The 19415-nt window shown below is 36.8% G+C and overlaps 1 protein-coding gene across 2 annotated transcripts in view; it reads left to right on the plus strand.

Annotated features, from left to right (window-relative positions):
• LOC142144143 (CD109 antigen-like) overlaps positions 1–19415 on the plus strand; it is a 155126-nt gene that overhangs the window by 131975 nt on the left and 3736 nt on the right. For both annotated transcript variants that reach the window (XM_075202633.1, XM_075202635.1), the window contains 5 exons: positions 1176–1341; positions 6263–6453; positions 8934–9089; positions 9307–9372; positions 14254–14396. In XM_075202633.1, the coding sequence (XP_075058734.1) occupies positions 1176–1341; positions 6263–6453; positions 8934–9089; positions 9307–9372; positions 14254–14396 (722 nt within the window). The remainder of the gene's footprint in view (positions 1–1175; positions 1342–6262; positions 6454–8933; positions 9090–9306; positions 9373–14253; positions 14397–19415) is intronic.

A 19415-nucleotide genomic window follows, 5' to 3' on the forward strand; every position in this document is an offset into this window, starting at 1 on the left:
GCAGAGAGATATAATATCATATGTGGCCATTCCAAAATCAGTTAGTCTGTTAGTGGTGTTATTGTTAATGCAGTTGCTGTCTGTTTGGAAACTGATCAATTCTTAGCTTAGCTACTTCACTAGGACATGATTAACATATGGTCAACACATTGTTTTTATAAGAGATATCAAACATGTACATTTTAAATAGTTTCACGTTATGGGTTTGTTTATAACATTCTTTATAAGCCAGTACATATATTTACTGCATATACATCAAGGATCTTTCTTAAATCCTATATTATTAGTACAATGTACAGCTATCAGTGTTAGAAAATGGAAGAGCAAGTTACATAAAGTAAGAACAATTCAATATACGTAATCTATACAAGACTTTCAAATATGTACTAAAAATAAATATTGTAACAAAGCACATGTATGTTTGCATATTGCAAGTGATGAACACATATTGCAAGTACATTACACGATGACATCACATATACAATTTCCATATTTCAATATCCTATCCTACAACAAAGTCTCCAAAGTGTTTGTCACTTAGTGGAACACCCCTAATTCACCCAACTCCTTTAATTGAACGTTGCAAACTTTTGCACCCCACAAATGCTGCCATCTGGGCCACCAATTCCATACTCGTTCCAATAGAAATGGGTGCATTAGGGCAAAAGATTTGCCTCATTTGCTTTGCTCCTTAATGTTTTGTGCAAAGTCTCTAAAGGTCTAATATTGGAGGTAACATGATATACTTAAATGTAAGTATTTTTTTTTTTAACCATTTCTGTTTGTTTGTATGAATTTCTTTATATGATTATATTAAAAAAAAGTAAAAAAAAATTAAGTTAAATACATGTTAATTTTTGACCGTTTTATATAATGTGCTAACCTTTCTTCTTGTGAGAGAATAGTTTCTAACTATACATCCAGAGGTAAAAGCAAACTCCTTGTCATTGTACTGTTTGTGTACTGTAAATCATGCATTTTATACGCTAGTTTTTTTGGCATTACATCACAGAAAATGAATCTCATTCCTATGAGAATTACATTTAACAACTACTATAGTAAAACAAGGAATATGAAATTTCTTTGAGTAAATAAAATGTACATTTGCTATTTGCAGTGAAATGTGATTTGTTTTAAAGTCTTTGATTTAAAACAAATGTTTCTCGCTCCTCTAGAATTCTTCTCAAATAACAGCTTCTACAAATTACTTGGAGTCTGAAATGAATGAAGTCATTTCAGATAACTACACACTCAGTCTTGTGACATATGCACTATCATTGGTTGGAAGGAACAAAGCTAAAGAAGGTCTAGACCTTCTTAATAATCGAGCAGAGAAAGAAGGTAATGAATCCTTTTTTTATTACAATTACATCATGTGGTTGCCTGTAAATGGTAGATAATGGAATAGAATATCACTAAGTACTTAGAGTTTTAACCTATAAATGGTTATATTCTTTATCAGTGTTTGCTGAGAAGTAATATGATAAAGGTGGAATTACTAATAAAACCGTAAAAAAGGTCTATGGTCTATTAAGTTGTCAGTCAGAAGATTTATTCATTTATTAAGTTACTCACTAATTTGAAATAGTATGCTGATGGGAGAGGATTACATTAACAACAGTAGTAGCACTTCAACTTTGTCCTTTATATCTACACCAACGGTCATTTATGTGATGCATACTCCAATTTCTGTGTAAAAGTGCTAGCACATGCCTCTATGTATGATGTCAGCTTGCAAATTCATTCCCAGCTAAATGCAAAATGTAGACTAGGTGAACATATGCGATTTTTATTCATAAAAGTACGTAGCGAAGGCGACTCCAGCACCTCCACTCCCGGAGTTTGTTCATGCACTGTTCCCCATACCCTGGTGCTTATGTTAAGGGGGCACAGCGAACACAGTGGGTAAATAATATTTGGCGCTGGTGTGCGCCCTAGTAAGCGGGCTTACTGTGCCATTGAAACGCCAAAATGTGACACGGCATAAAGACGTTTGTGACACGCAATAACGATGTCCACTCACTCACATTTAAGACATGAATGATGCTCTAACGATGAGAAAAAGTGAGTGATGTGGATGGTCCTAAATTGAAGTATTGTTATTTGAAGTGACTATTTTATACTTTCCATCATTTGCATTTCCTTGTGCACATGCAATCCCTTCGTTATGGAGGCCATTCCCAAAAGTGCAATGCGGGATAAATGCAAATCAAAAACACTATATGTCCATATATTTTAACTTTAGTAACAAAAAAAACTTTACTGTCACTCGAGCATACCGAGCAGACGAAAACTCGGTAATTGTAAATGAAATCTCACTGTAGTCTTATTATTGGATCTCCAAATCCAAGCCCAAAGAGTTTTAGCTGCAACCTAAGAAGAGCCCATTTATGTGTTTAACTGTTCTAAAATGCTGTGTATATTTAATTATATGCATATGCTCTTATTCAGTTCAATCCCAACAATCCCAACCTGTAGTACACTGAGGCAAAATTATGTATTTTTTATAACATAATTTTAATGACACCCACACCAACAGCCCCAGGGGTGTGTGAAGACCATGCTTTCAGCACGGGGCTGGGTATTTCTAGGGAAGAGGAGGTGCTTTTTTTGGCAGACTCCATCTCCCTAGAGAATTCATGCTGACCAGCCTGGGGCTGGTTGTCATTATGGCAGGGGGACCCCACACTGCTATAGTGTCACCAGTCCTGGTCGGCAAAGCCTAGTGCTGAATCTAGTAAAATCGGGGGGAACCTACGCTTTTTTATTTTACTGTACTGAGGTTTTTTTTCTTTGAATAGTAACTATTTTGTGCCAGACCCGTCAGCTATATTGTAATAATATAATGCCGGCAGTGAGCCACTGGCTCCACCTGCTGCTGCTGGTATTGCTATTTTGAATGTCGACAGTGTGACTGTCGACAGTCACAATGTCACCATTTTAAACATGTGGACAGAATAAATATGTCGACATTTACACTGTAACCATTTTGGTGTCAACAGTATCTGTCTACATTTTCACTGTCGCCAGAATGACTACATCCCGATTCTCCAGGTTGCTTTGGCAGGCTAAGGAGGATAAATTCCACAATCTAGGTACATGGTCTGACCAGATTTATAATAGGTTTGGGTTCCAATAAGCTCTAGTGTGAGCTTGTGGCTGACCAAGATCATGTCGATTATGTCATAGGTATTATGAATGGGGCAAAAGAAGGTGTAGCCCTTGGCTAGGTGGTCAGAGGCTCTCCATAAATCATAAATCATAAAGCAATTTAGAAACTCCTGTAAGGCATTTAGGGCATCTCTCCAATTAGTTGGGGAGCGCTGTTGGCGGTGGTAGTCACTTTAATGGTGCTGATAACACCGACAGTGACTACTGGCAATGGGGCTTGTCATCCGACCTAACTCTTACAGTTACGCCAAAGATGACAAGCACCATTGCCGCTTTAAAAATAGTAATATACAGGTCGCAATTGATTATGACGTCAAAACAAGATGCCGTTACGTGTGATCGGGATTTGTTAGGAGACTGTCGGGGACTTCATCTGTCATTCTTAAGGTCACTTTCGTTTTTTGGGGTCATCGTCCTGCATGTCGTTGACACCACCTACGTCCGTTCGTACCCCACCTATTGCTGGGCAGTTCTATTTATATTAGGATCAAGGACGGCATTAAAATTCCCTCCTACAATTAGGCCCCCCTGTCTAACTTGTGCTAATAAGGATCCTAGGTTGTTGAAGAATTTGTATTATTCAAAATTTGGATCGTAGATATTTACAAGGGTGCATGAAACGTTATTTAAGTTGCCTATTATAATAAATAATCTACCACCCTTGTCCTTATGAGATTCTAGATGAACAAAGGTGAGATGGCGGCAGAGACAATTGCTACCGCACGCATCTTCTGTTTGAAATTGCATGCATGATAGGCCAGGGTAAAAAAAAATTCTCTCGAAGGAAGCCAGGGTCAGCAGAGATTAAAGGGAGATATATAATTTAGCGCATTTTTGTAGAGAGTTGAGCCCCTTTACATTATATTAAATAATATGTAGATTCATGAGATAGTCAGCGGAAGGACCCTGCCAGTTTTAAAAACTTATTTCCCCTTATCTCCAATACTTTCCTCCTCACTGCAACAAAGTTTGTAGAAATAACAGCAATTAAACGTTTGATTAGCCATTTTATTTTACTAATTATCCATTTTGTCTTAGTGCTTTTAATTAAGAGTATACTTTCCCAATTTACAAGCTTTGATGGCTTTCTGAGCTTCATATTCATTGTTTTCAAATTGTTATTTTTACTTCCTTATAAAATGTAACTTGAGTCAGTTACCATGCTGTAATCCCTATTTATTAAATGCCCATCACCTGTAAATTAGTCTTTTCAATTAGATAAATATCTGCTCTCTTTGTCTGATCCACTAGTTTTATTGTTCCTATTAATATATCCACTAGTTTCATTGTTCCTATTAATATATGGATAGTTAAAATCACCCATGAGGAGGATCACATTTTTCTCTGCTGCCATTTCATTTTGTAACAATACAAACGGCCCCTAATTAGTACTCTACTGGTTCTTTTTCAACATATATATCTACCATAAGGACTGCACACTGCGATATTCTTTATTGATACCTTCCTATCATTCTTATCCTTCTTAAACATGCCATATCCTTTCAAATTCACTACTCAGTCATTGCTTCCATCCAGCCAAGTCTCCATTATACCCACTAATATCATAATTCTCTTCCAATATTATTTAATTCTAGTTTGTTTGTAAGAATTTCCTGATTTTTTTTTTTCTTATCATACATCTAATATTTTTACTTCCAGTTTTATTTTTAGGCATCAACTTATCACATTTTCTACATACTGAAGACACTTAAATCAAGGAGATATTTACTTTAAAATAAAAGCAGTGATAATAAATAATTAACAATAATTAACTAAAAATAATAAATGCAATAGGAGTGTAGTACAAAATAGTATTATATGAATACATTAGTGTTACAGTTTTAATATACCATTTACTACAAAATAACATTTTGAAACTAGATTTTTTGTTTACATTGCATAGAAAAATAAATTACAGCCTTTTGCAGATACTTGCTACAAAGAAGCACAAATGTAAAGCTATACCTTGCTTTCCTAGTGGTGAACTGCTGTATGTCCTTGCATGAACTATGCTCCTAGGAAAATCCTTGTTCAGATTAAAAGCACCGATTGATTTTGCACTGAATGTACAGGAGTGCAGCATTTAGGAGTTTGTAGGTTTTCGTGTTTTTCTGGTTGCTGTATAGCAGAAAACCAGTGATTAAGGCCTAAATTCACCTCTGGTGGTCTGAATATTGGGATACATTTTAGAGCTAGTGGCTCTTTTATAAACCAATAGTTATAAAAAGACTTGTCAAAATAAAGGTTTGGACAAGTTTAGTTTTTTGGGGTTTTGGGCTCAAGGAAAGTTCATTAATTTCTGGCTGTATGAACAACTGCACAGTATATGTTCTATTTTCTAGGCACAATTGATAGAATCTGATTTAAAGTGGATATCTACTAAAAAGTAATTTCCCCTGTGCTATGGCATTCACAGAATAATATATTGGTGGGATGGCCATCATTGTGGTGATCCAATCAGGTACCATCACTTCTTTGACAACAGTTGTTCCCTGTAATGTTTACATACAGTTTTGTCTGTAGAATGGAAAACATCAGTTGTATAAAGATAACTCTGCCTTTTACAATGTTTTTATGGTGAGTATTTAAATGTCACAAAATTGTACTATGATTATGTAATCGGTCAATAGTGTGATATTTTATCCGTGAATTGACTTGATGTGATAATATGTATGAGTGACTAATATAACTTTCTGTTCCATATCTAGAGTGAAGCCATACACAGACATGTTTAAAGTCATCTTCAAATTTTACCAACATATAAGGTTCAAAGGATCTCTCCACAAACAAACATGTAGCGCAAACATCCAATCTCTTATGACAATTACCTGTAGTTTTGCAGCAATAGTTAAAATAATTGTATTTGTGTGAAGAAAAATAAATAAAAATAAATCTAAAACGAGGCCAAAATAAAAACCTTTCAACTGGCCCGAGGCATCTGCTGTTTATGTACTTGGTCAATAAACTTGCCTACCTATATAATACAACTTTGAAAGTGTTCTATTTAAAAATCAGCTTATCACATGTTGTCGGAAGCTGTGGTCAGTTGATGATAACAAATACAAGTATTAAATAAAATGTTTGATTACAGGTTCTTTACGGTTCTGGAAATCTCAGGTTGAAACAGCGCCTAATTGGTGGCAGCCAAGTTCTACAGATATAGAAGTGGCATCATATGTCCTCTTGTCACATGTAATTCAGAATCGTGTTGCTGAGGGGGCAGCAGTGATGAAATGGTTAAGCCAACAGAGAAACTACCTTGGAGGATATGCTTCCACTCAGGTTAGTTACATGCGTCTATGATCAGAATACTGACAACGTTATACTGCCTTTCCCATATCTAAGTGTAATAGTGCATTTGCAAAATGTTGAAGTATAATTTTGTGCACATAAAAATATGCCTTTTATAAGGCGATGGATTAGAGGTATCACCTGGATTAGACTGCTGACACATGACTGCAGACACACTACAAACGTTGTCATAGTTCAGCAATATGCTGCAACCAGCTCACACATCTCTATATTAAAAGATACAGGTTAACAATATGCAATTTCCATACATGAACTACACATACAGTAGCTTTTAGAACCACCTTTAGCAGCGATGTACGAGTTTATCAGCCTCTTACTTTATATTTAAGATATGTTGGCCTACTCTTTCATGCAATGGCCAAGTCACAGTCCAGAATTCAGCCAAGTTAACTTTCTGAGGATGATCACACACAACTCTCTTGAGGGTCTGCCACAACATCTTAATTTGGTTGAATTCTGGATTTTGACTTGGCCATTTGAAAACCTTGATCTGTTTTTTTTTCTTTAGACATCATTATTTCGCTTGTCAGACAAATGGCCTCTAATTTTACTGTAGAATTTTCTGATATGAAGAGAAGTTAATGGTGGGTGATATGATTGCTTGCCATTCAGATCCTATGGCTGCAAAACAACCACAAAGCATCACACCCACCCACCACCATGCTTGACGGATGGTATGAAATTTATATGGTGAAATGTTGTGCGTGGTTTTTGCCAAGATTGGTGTATTTAAGACAAAACATTATCTCTTTGGTTTTATCTGTCCAGAGTACATTATTAGAGAAGTCCTACGTTTAGATTCAACTTTTCACCCTGAAACCATGCCGTAATGTTTTGGGTTTTTTTGTGGAGAGAAGGGTCTCTCTCATGCCTACCCTTCCATGACAGCTTACTTGTTCAGGCTTTTTCTAATGAGTCATGAATTTTAACATTTACTGTGTTAACAAGGGTGGATCTCTGGATGTAGCTTTTGGATTATTTAGAATTTTTAGTTTTTAGTTGAATTTACTGAGATGCCCACTTGTGTGAAGAAGGGCAGTTGCCTTCACTGTTCTCCATTAGTGAGTATTACTGTAGTGTGATGGCCTTCAAATTTGAAATCGGCCTCAAGACTAATGAGCAGCACCACTTGCTTATCTGAGGTCATTGCAGATATATCTCCATGGTATGGTGTTAACACAAACCTGAATGCCCCAGACTGAACTGCCAAATTGGTAGCACTTCCTGATGACCAAATTAATACACATAATTAGCAGCACCTAGCTGAAATTAACTTATTTATTAATGTGAAAGCAGTAAGGGTCCATTTGCTTTCTAAAATAAGTCTTTGTCATTAAATAAGTCAACATGAAGAAGTAAAATTATTATTGTAACGAGGACTGGGCCACAAGTTCTTAAATATGAAGTAAGAGACTGATGAGCAAAAAAATGAAGCAACAGTTTTATATAGGAGTTTAAGGTGGATCTACAAGCATGACATGACTACTTCATGTTAGCTTATCTTTTATTGAATAAACAATGTAAAATATTTTATGGGTTATTTATCACATGAGAGTACATGTATCAAAATTAAGGACTTGGGGGCTGATTCATTAAGTATCTTAACTTGAGAAACTTCTTATTTTAGTCTCCTGGACAAAACCATGTTACAATGCAAGGGGTGCAAATTAGTATTCTGTTTTGCACATAAGTTAAATACTGCCTGTTTTTTCATGTAGCACACAAATACTTGATAGCTTATTTGTACACTAAAATTTAAAGTTGATATTTGTGTACTACATGAAAAAACAGGCAGTATTTAACTTATGGGCAAAACAGAAAACTAATTTGCACCCCTTGCATTGTAACATGGTTTGTCCAGGAGACTGAAATAAGAAGTTTCTCAAGTTAAGATCCTTAATGAATCAGGCCCCTGGTGAGGAATGGATGATTGCTAATGATGTCCAGATTTCTTTTATTTTCTTGTAGGTTGCATTTATGAAATTTTTATAAAAAGGGTTTGATACAAACACTGCATTCTACGGTTTCAATTACACATTTTGACAAACTTGCATGATGTGAAATAAAGCAAATAAAAAATAGCTTATTTCAGTTTCCTAAACTAAACTTCAATTTGCAATTTTTAGTCATCATCCTTTATTTGAATAGTTTAGAAACTGATCAAAAATAGATGTTTTTCACATAACTCACATGTGTCAGAATCAAGGGAAACATCTTCGCTAAAGTTTACCATAGCGGCAATAACCTAATGGAAAATTTTACTTGGAGATTTGTCAAAATACTATACCATTGATCCACATTTTTTGAGACATTGCATATAATTTTGCTATAAATTTGCTGTATATTTAATTTGCACCATTGATGCTACTTTATGTTATATCAACCTCAAACAATTTAGCAATTTATATTAGATGAGGATAATATTACTTACAGTTGCACTGTTTTGACAGGACACTATACTAGCATTGCAAGCGATGTCATCCTTTGCATCTAAGTATTCTGTCAGTAAGCCGATGCTACTTATCTCAGTGGAAGGAAACCAATTGAATTCTCCTGCAAGTTTTAGAATCAATCCTGAAAATCACATGGTGCTTCAAACTAAACAGGTAATGCATTTAACTGGCAATAGACTTTCAAGATTTAAAACGTTTACAGATGTAAATTCATTCCAATCTATAGGTTAATTCTTAATTAATGTTCCCATATTTAACATCATGGAAGTACAAATATGTTGGATTCATATTTTATATTCTCTGCTTACATACAATGATTTTGCATCTGCCAATATTTGTAAAACTGATTTACAAACTGTCTAAATTTTAGATCACTACTGAGCAAGATATGAATCTTACAGTTCATGCAGAGGGAGTTGGTTTTGCCATATTACAGGTAAACATTTATTTGACTCAAGTAAATGAACTTTTTTAAATCAATTCTTAAAAAAACAGCATGTATTATGTGTGTATGTAGGTGTGTATGTGTGTGTCTGTATATATATGTGTGTGTGTGTGTGTGTGTGTGTGTGTGTGTATATATATATATATATATATATATATATATATATATATATATATATATATATATAATCTCCTTACACTGAATGCACATTGTGTTAGATACACTTGCCGTTCCATGTTATTGACTACTCATTCAGCACATCATCATATGTGCAGAAAGTGCTATTAAAAGAACAAACAACTACAGTGAATATGAGGGTGCTCATTTAGAGTTGGATGTATGTCTGTGTTTTCGGTGCACATTTTCATACTGCACATGTGCCACCAGAAATACGTAGGTTTGTGTCTTGGTTTTTGCATAAATTCCACGTGTAACCCCTTATGCTTCATGAGGCAGCAAGTGGAGGGCAAGCTTAAGCTGAGTACAATAATGGCGTATTCATGTAACTGTGACACAATTAGACTTTAACGCATTCGCAAATGCACCTCTTAGGAGTATTTATTACAGTTGCTGGACAGTTCATGCAACAATACACAATGACGATGATCATGACTTTTAATGACTATCTAGTTGATAGGCTGATGGCATATTGACTCCTCCAGCTGATAGTTAAATAATTAGCAGCGCAGCTATATTGCATGAAATTCTGGATGTCTATTGACATTACTTGACATTTACATTTTTACTACTCCATGAAAGAAGATTCTCATTTGATTTTAAAGGGGTAAAGAACAGATGTGAAGGTGTTTTATGTTTAATTACAATTTATGTGGAAATTACTTTCCCGTGTATTATGTGTCAAGACATTATTTTGTCTTGTGTATATGATTCTTCATTTCATTATCATATTGTTTTCAAATACATTAGCATTTACATGCATTGGGTGCGCAGTGTCACTGCAGTATTAAAAATGGATCACTATACAAACTAATATGCAGCCAATAGCAGTCCTATTGTCATAAACAGATTGTTGCTTAAAAGGGCCAACACAGACTTTCATGACTTTTGTAAAGATGGCTTACAGTCTGTCAACTAACAGTTGAGTACAACCAGTGTCAGACTGGGGCATGAAGGGCCCGCAGGGGATAGTGCAACAGTAGGGGCTCACCAGAGGGGGTGTGGCCAGCCACCATAGAGGCGAGACCAGTCACTAGACGGGGAGTGGTCAGTCCATGAAGGGCATGGCTAGTGGCATAGTGCAGTATATAAAGATTGCAGGTTATATAAAGAGTGCATAGTCTAGGCCCCACCCCTTAGATTGGGACAAAGTCTTGCCCCACTATACTCAGGGCAGTTGGCAGACTGTCCTGGTCTCTCCTACCTGTTCTTGCAGTGTTCACTACCTGCTGATGCTAATGTCTTAAGCTCAGTTGCTGCCTGGACCCTGGAATGTTGGGGTCCTGTTTTGAAAAAGGGATATGTACATTAAATATGGAAAGCCTAGCAATGAGGGCACACTCTAGCCCCCTTCCCCAACCAGTCACAATGTTAAATCAATAGCTCTCATGTTTAAAGGGTGCATGTGAGTGTGAAAAGCACTAGGCCACTCCCCTACAGCAAAAACTTGCATTCTTGCGTATGCCATCGACAGAAGTGTAGACTGCCTGCTCAAAGAAGTGTGACATATCTCACAGAAGGGAGAACAGAAGTCCTGAGTTTCATGGACACTGCCCTAAAGGCACTACATACGTAGTGGAAGGTGTATAGATGTAATATTGAAACAGACAAATATGAAAAAATAATGTTTCAAAGAAGCAAAAATTGAAAACACACATAAAGCACATATACAAGCAGAGGGGCATCTTGTCTCAGAATAGTTACATTTAACCTGTGTATCCGCATACTATTACTACCCTTACTGAGAATATACAGTGCCGCCCCCAACCTTGGCTTCATGGGAATAACCTTCGCTGCAGGTCAGGGGTTGGCTAAAATCTATTCAAGCCCAGGTGTGCCAATTGTGCATTTAGATAGAGAGATTTTATATATATATATATATATATATATATATATATATATATATATATATATATATATATATATATATATATATATAGGCCCCCAAACAATATTATGCCACAGGGTAGTGCCCCCAAACAATATTATGCCACTGATTAGTGCCCCCAAACAATATTATGCCACAGAGTAGTACCCCCAAACAATATTATGTCACAGAGTAGTGACCCGAATTCATATTATGCCAAGAACAGGCTACCCCCCAGGTAAAAAGGGCACATTGTCAAGTTTGAAAAAAAAGGAAAAAAGAAAACATTTCAATAAAATAAAGTAAATTTGACTTACCTTTGCTTCATGTGCTCTTTGTGGTCAGCTGGGCAGGGTCCTCGCAGCTCCTGTACGCTGCCAGTATCGCAACGTTAGGGCGTGTGCAACTCTTAAAGGTGCAGGTGACGTGCGCTTTGGAAATTTTGAACTTGGGTGGGCCCCACCTACATAAAAAAGGGGCAGATTGGGAACTTAAAGTTGTCCTGGAAAAAAGCCTGAAAGTGACAACATGTAGACGGGGCCAAATAAATGTTAGGTGGGGCCTAGTATGCGTGTGCGCCTACCGTATGTACTTGAGTTTATGTGTCCTTTTTTTGTCACTTTCCTGACCTGTGGCTGCTGGTGTCTGCAGCTTAGTTGCTGCTTATCTGGATCCTGCATTGTTGGGAGACCTATCTGGAAAAAAAAATGGGTACATGACATTTAGAAAACTCCAACCAGCCCCGGCGTTAAATCAATAGTACACACGTTTAATAATTATTCATCCCTCCAGCCCTAACATTAAAATAATGCTATTCACTTTTGATAAATAGATCTATTTCCCTTCAACCAGCCCCGACATTAAATTAATAGTATCCGCATTTAATAAATAAATCTATTTTCCTACCTCCAAACATGCCTAGCAATAAATAGCATTTAGTTTAATAAATAAAACCATTTCCCATAACGATCCCTGGCATTAAGTAATTCACATTTAATAAATAGCCCTCCTGCCCACACTTAAACCACCCTAGAATTAAAGGTCCCGCCACCTCATCTTAAATTAATAGGCCCCACTATTAAATTAAATTGGCCCACCATCACCCCACAAATAAAATTGCACACATTAGCCACCACCTACCTCACACTCACATTATATTACCACAGGCCCCCCTGTCCTCACCCCTGTTTCACTTGTAATAAGCCGCCCTGCCCTCTCCCCCCATTACATTTCCACAAGCCCCATTGCCTACACAAACAAACACAAATATTACCATAGCACACACATACACAAATTAGTTTCTCATACACACTGACTCACCCCTCCCTCTCTCATACACACATTTCTCATATACACAGACACACACACACAAATTAATTTCTCATACACACAGACACACACTAATACATTTATCATACACACTGACTCACTCCCCTCTCATACACACATTTTTCATACACACACAAACACACTAATACATTTGTCATACACACTGACCCACATTGTCTCTCATACACACTAATACATTTATCATACACACTGACACACATTCTCTCTCATACACACACTAATAAATTTATCATTCACACTGACACACATTCTCTCTCATACATACACACACACACTAATACATTTATCATACACACTGACACACATTCTCTCTCATACATACACACACACACACACACACACACACTAATACATATATCATACACACTGACACACATTCGCTCTCATACACATACTAATACATTTATCATACACACTGACACACATTCTCTCTCATGCATACAGACACACAAGCTTACCTTTACTGCTTTGCTTCCTCCATGGCAATGTGGGTAGGGGACATGTCTTCTCTGATTGGCTGACAAATCACTCAGCCAATCAGAGCATAGCAGAGGGAGTGATGGGAGACAGTGAGGAGTTCCTGCCTGAGCAGCAAGCTCCACTGCTTTACCAGCAGCACAGGCTGCTACTACACTTACCTATTTGTGGGGGCCCTGGTGATCGCATTCTGTCCCCACCCTCTAACGAAAGGGGACGGGGCCTACCGGGTATTTCCCTGGGAGCCTGCCATTCCAGTCCAACACTGAGTACAACAATAACGAGTAAGCAAGGGTGACATGACTAAAAGAAAAGATAACAGAATACCAACAAATTAACTAGCAGTAAGCAAGGGCATTATTTTAAAGGGGTTTGTATTAACAGGTAGCACTTGAGTGCACAGCTCATCGTTTATTGCTATGAATGGGGTAGCTAACTTAATCTGTGAAGCGTATTTAATGAATACTTACATATAACTTAGCATCAAAACATTCTTTACCTTTTCCAGCCAGGACACAACATTTGGCTGTAAAAGCACATCATTAATACAAAACTGAACCATGTTTATTCAATGTACCTTTTACTTGTAATACTGGTTACTAGTTTTAAATATGTTAGTCATTACTGGTTAAGTACATTATTGCTAAAAATATACATAAAGGAAATTAATTTATTAGTTGGGAGAGGGAGCCATGAGGGCTTGCAGTAAGTGGCAGGACAACACATGTTTGGGATATGGGCCAATAGGTTAAGAACTCATAAAGGGAAACTAACTATTGTTCTGAGCCACCATCAACTTCTACCAGACAAACTTATGTATCTTTGATGTTGGCACAGAAGTGGGAGCATGGGGAAAGCTGTTGCACACAAGTGCATAGGCACACCAACCTGTGACTTGCACTGGACTTTGTACACGGCCCTACATGTGAAAAGATTAGAGCTCTAATATTGCTTGTAACAGAACGCTGTACATTAAAATATTACTTTTTTTTCCCATTTAGCTTCATATCATCTATAATGTGAGAAGTTCTGGTCACTCCAGAACACGTAGATCCATTACAAGTAAAGAGACCTTTGATTTGGGAGTTACTGTGCATGATGATAAGAAAAATATAAATGCTGTCACTTTAAAAGTATGCACTAGGTATGTAAAGATGTTCAAAACTTTTTATGTTATGCTATATTTTGTACATGTTTATCATTTCAGAGACTGCCATTTGTTATGCTGACCACACGCTGTGATATCACAGCAGTTATTGGGCAATTGATCGAATATATAGCAGCTTATGAGACCCAAAGAAAATACTGGGCCTCATAATAATATGATAGAAACCAACTGGATTGTTGTTGTGCATGTTGGTAAATGCTGTTAGAAGATAATAATAGACCACTACTATTGGCTGTTTGTGTGGTCATATTCCGAACAGACTAACAGACCCAGTCATGCCGGAAGTGATCAGACTGCTCATATCAAGAGGCTGAACAGCTATTTATCATCCGATTTAGTGACCTATATTCTTACGCAAATTGGACATTGATCCTGCCCTGAGCAGTTGTATAGTCCCACGTCTGGCCAACCCTAGATGAAGCATGTATGAAAAAAAGTCAATTATAAAGTAAACCAATTAGCAATTCAAAAGCATTTACATTTAATTACAATTGCTCTCAACCTGAGTCTGGTAAACATGGGCCTGATTCATTAAGGATCTTAAATGAAGAGGATCCTAATTTAAGTCTCCTGCACAAAACCATGTTACAATGCAAGGGATGCAAATGAGTGTTCTGTTTTGCACATAAGTTAAATACTGACTGTTTTTTCATGTAACACACACATATCAACTTTAAATTTCAGTGTACAAATAAGCTATCAAGTAGTGCAAAACAGAACACTCATTTGCACCCCTTGCATTGTAACATGGTTTTGTCCTCAATAAATTTTATGATAAGAAGAAACAGAAAATGTATTTTTGTATGCAAGTTTATGATCTCTCCTTCGGGAAACTCCTAATGCAAATGTTCTGATATCCTGATTTAAAAATAATTGCTAGTGTTATACACACAGACATGATGCCTCCTCCTACATACACTGTGAGGAGCACTGATAAACAATTTAATAGTGAGGATGAGATGTCTAAGGTGATATGAACAAACACTGGAGTAGTCTCAAGTGTCAAGCATTCCTCCTTTTTTGTAGTTGGCACAAGAAGGACCATTGCCCCACCAATATTACTTATAAATGTGTCATTAGCAATATATGAATGTATGAATCAATCTTAAAATAGAATATCTGTCTAGCCACAACTTTTCAATATATCAAAAAGTAAATGGCTCTTCCACTACCCCTTTCTTCTTGAACCTCAGAACACATAGTTAAAAGACAATTTCCCCAGGACAGTTCACTTATCCTGTTTGGCATTTTGGTAGTCTGAATTATTTTAGTGCACATATGTTCCTTGTACTGTTTTTTATTTAATTTGCAACTTAAATGGAATTATGTAGTGGATTGTATGACCCAGGCAAACTTTAGAACACATGAATGTTCCGAGGACTATCTGGGCTACATTTAACAACATCAAGTGTGAATTAGCTAATTCTGAGCTTTTATTTTTTTAATTCTATTTCATTGTCACATAGGTATCCCCTTTTCTTCTACTTCATCCCTCCTTTTTCCTTCCATCTTTCCTTTTCTCCCCTTTAATTTTTTCCCAGATCTAAAATAAAAAGGAAGCATCAAAATGTCTTCATTTCCTTTTTATGCTTATTTTACATTAATATTTATAAACTTTGTTCTGTATAAAATTGCACTTTTCATTTTGTTTGTATTTACTTGCTGCTGTTAATAAAAAGAGATTATAGGAGCCCTGCACATAGTGATAATACATACTATGACAACATAAATATTCTCTGGGATAGATTGAAATACATAATAATTGTGAGAGTAAACCTTTTCAGTATACAAAATATAATCTCAGTTAGTCAAAACTATACTTAAAATGTCACTCCAGGTCCTGACTATTTTGGTGAGTGCCTTTCTGTATCATTACGTAGCAGGAATTGATCACTGCATCCAGTTTCCCCCTCTAGTTGTTATACATTCTTCCTTGGTTCAGGGAATAACATATGGTTTCAACTATTTTTCATATGAACGCCAAGTAAAGTCAAAAGCAACACTAAAAAATGTCAGAGTGAAATTAGCTTGTGTTTTCTCGTGTTTACTTATATATTTTTTGTTTGTTAAATCTATACGGAAAGGTACTTATCTTTAACATCTGCAAAGTACATTTTCTGTGACTTTAAGAATTAGTTGGAAGGCTCTCCATGACACCCAGCTCAATTATTTTAAAGTTCACTTTTGAATGACATCTTCTTAATCTAAACTTATTCTAACCTTTTGCTTTTAGCGAGTAGATGTGTCCCTATGCCAGGAACCTGTGAGCTACAAAGAGCTACAATTCCCTTGTATTCCCTGCTGCAACATTGCAGGAAAACAAGAGGATTAAAGGCCACATATAGCTTTACAGTACAGCTCTATGGAAGAGCTCCTGTAGAGACCTTTTGTGAACTATGAAAGGGCTTAAGCCACGAGAACCACAGGACCAGCCTGTTCCTCCCTTAAGATAACAGTGCGTGTGGGGCAGTCCCTTAAAAGTACAGAATTATATTATGTTTTTACATAGCTGTTATTTTTGCTGCATTATATCTAATGTGGTCCTGGTAGTATCTAAATGACAATGTTAACTTGGAGGGTTGAGTATTTAAGGCATACTCTTCCCGAGAGAGCAGGCATCTTCATCATCTTCATCAGTTATTTATATAGCGCCACTAATTTCACAGCACTGTACAGAGAACTCATTCACATCAGTACCTGCCCCATTGGAGCTTACAGTCTAAATTCCCTAACACACACACACACACACACACACACACACACACAGACACACACACAGACTAGGGTCAGTTCTGATAGTAGCCAATTAACCTACCAGTATGTTTTTGACGTGTGGGAGGAAACCAGAGCATCTGGAGGAAACCCACGCAAAAACAGGGAGAACATACAAACTCAACACAGATAAGGCCATGGACGGGAATCGAACTCAAGACCCCAGTGCTGTGAGGCAGAAGTGCTAACAACTAGGCCACTGTGCTATTCAGGCATAATGACATTAAGCCCCTCCCTGCTAGGGAATGCCATGATTTTTGCAATTTCCATGCAGAGGGTGGGGCTACAGTGACTCAATTGCATCCCCACGTGCCCACCTACCCCCGGTCACATGACCTCTCCACCAGATTTCCCAGAGAAGAGGTTTGAAAAGTTGGCAAGTATGATTTAAGGTAAAAAAATAGTTCTAAAAGTAATGTGAAGAATAAATATGCTTGCGTACTGGTATTGTAAAAATCCATCCAGAGAACCTATGGATAGTGGACAAACACATCTATAATAAAACTACTAAATAGGTACCAAATAAAAAGGGTAAAGTTGGATATTAAGGGGAATGTGTTTTGTTGTGAGCAGATTCTGTACATAAGCTCTTTTCAACTGCTTATAAGTTTAATCATTGTAATGTTAAGTTAATTTTGGCCAACCTTTAAGTTAATATAAATAATAAAGTTTATTGGCTGTGTCGCGAACAGCACTCACCTGAGCCTGCGTGACGTGTGTGACAAAGGGTTAACCAAAAACAACCACCTGGTCTGTCTAAAATGATTAAATCCTTCCCTATCTATGCCACACACTAGCTTTGCCGTACCAACTATGCCACCACCAAGTTTTTTTTATGAAAAGCTGACACTCTTATTAAGGAAGCCTTCGGTTCTTCGTTAGAACTAATCTGGCACAATTTACTTTAATCAGAGTTAACATTGACCACAATGTTTTCCCCGGTTTTAAATTATGTATCGTTTTGACCAAACTGTCGTGTGAACTTATTAAGTGTAATTTAATATGGAAAATGCATCCGCAATGCTTGAGATAAAACCGTAAAATGACATACAAATATAATGCAATTGTTTCTTCTAAAATAAAAAGGATAAAACACAGAATTGATAACTCACATATAATCAAATTTCTGGTGCTGGGAGAAGCACATAAATGGGACACTCGTTAATATCAGATTAACTCCCAAAAGTGAACAAATCCTTAGAGTCACAGAGCAGCTTTAAAACCAAGCTGCAGGGCCCACAACCCCCTTTCCTGTGATGTTAGAACTAAGGTCTGTATGAATGCAAATTAGGGTTTTATGACCCTATGAACACCGCTCCTAAGTCAGGTTTTAAATACCCTGTCCCCACTTATTACCAGTATGGTGTACAAACATGATTTTACCTCCACACAACAGGTGTTCCCCTTCATCTGCATACCACACATGCCTCTGGTAGGTATGATATTGGAGAAAATGATTTGATATTTTCCTGTGACCCTATTCAGCTGAATTTGTAATTAACATATAACCCTGTCTCTGCAGGCGGCTTGTCTGAGGCTTCCCAGTGGTGTGTTAGATTTCACTGTCCTGAAAAAGATATTTTCAAAGGCTTTCACTGTCTTGACCTGCCATAAATGATACAAGGTTCTACAATGGATCTGGGATCTTATCTACCAGCAATCTCTGGGTAGTTTTACATAAACACATTGATTTAAACAGCTCCTCTGAGCCATGTTACACTATTTCTAGGAATTAATTCACAAAGACATATTTGCAGATTTATATGTCTAGAAATTAGCTTGCACATAACACTGTGAATAAAGTAAATCTTTATTCTGACATCGTAACCATGTTTTTGTCAGTAACTCTATACAAAGCTTTGTATTATACTACACTACAACAATAATTGAAAGTGACAGCTATATTGGCTAAGGATCCTCACACTACATTAATTCCTATAGCTTCCAGTCACACAGTCTCCATATTAGCATTGCATAGGTGATTGTAAGCTGGCGTTAAAAACAAGTCCTCCAGGCTCTTTTACTTCTGTGTGTCCGATTGTCCTAAATGGACTCTATTGAGCTGGAATTTATAGCTTTTTTTTATGACTCAAGACTAATAATCTAGACTCCTTTCTATGCATTTTACAAATGTAGTCTAATTTTCTTCACTAAAGGAATAAAGTGACTCAGCATTATTTGATAAACTTGCTATAGATGCCCGTATGGAATTCCATTCAGTTT

The sequence above is a fragment of the Mixophyes fleayi genome, chromosome 3 (assembly GCF_038048845.1).
Source record: "Mixophyes fleayi isolate aMixFle1 chromosome 3, aMixFle1.hap1, whole genome shotgun sequence".
Lineage (NCBI taxonomy): Eukaryota > Metazoa > Chordata > Amphibia > Anura > Limnodynastidae > Mixophyes > Mixophyes fleayi.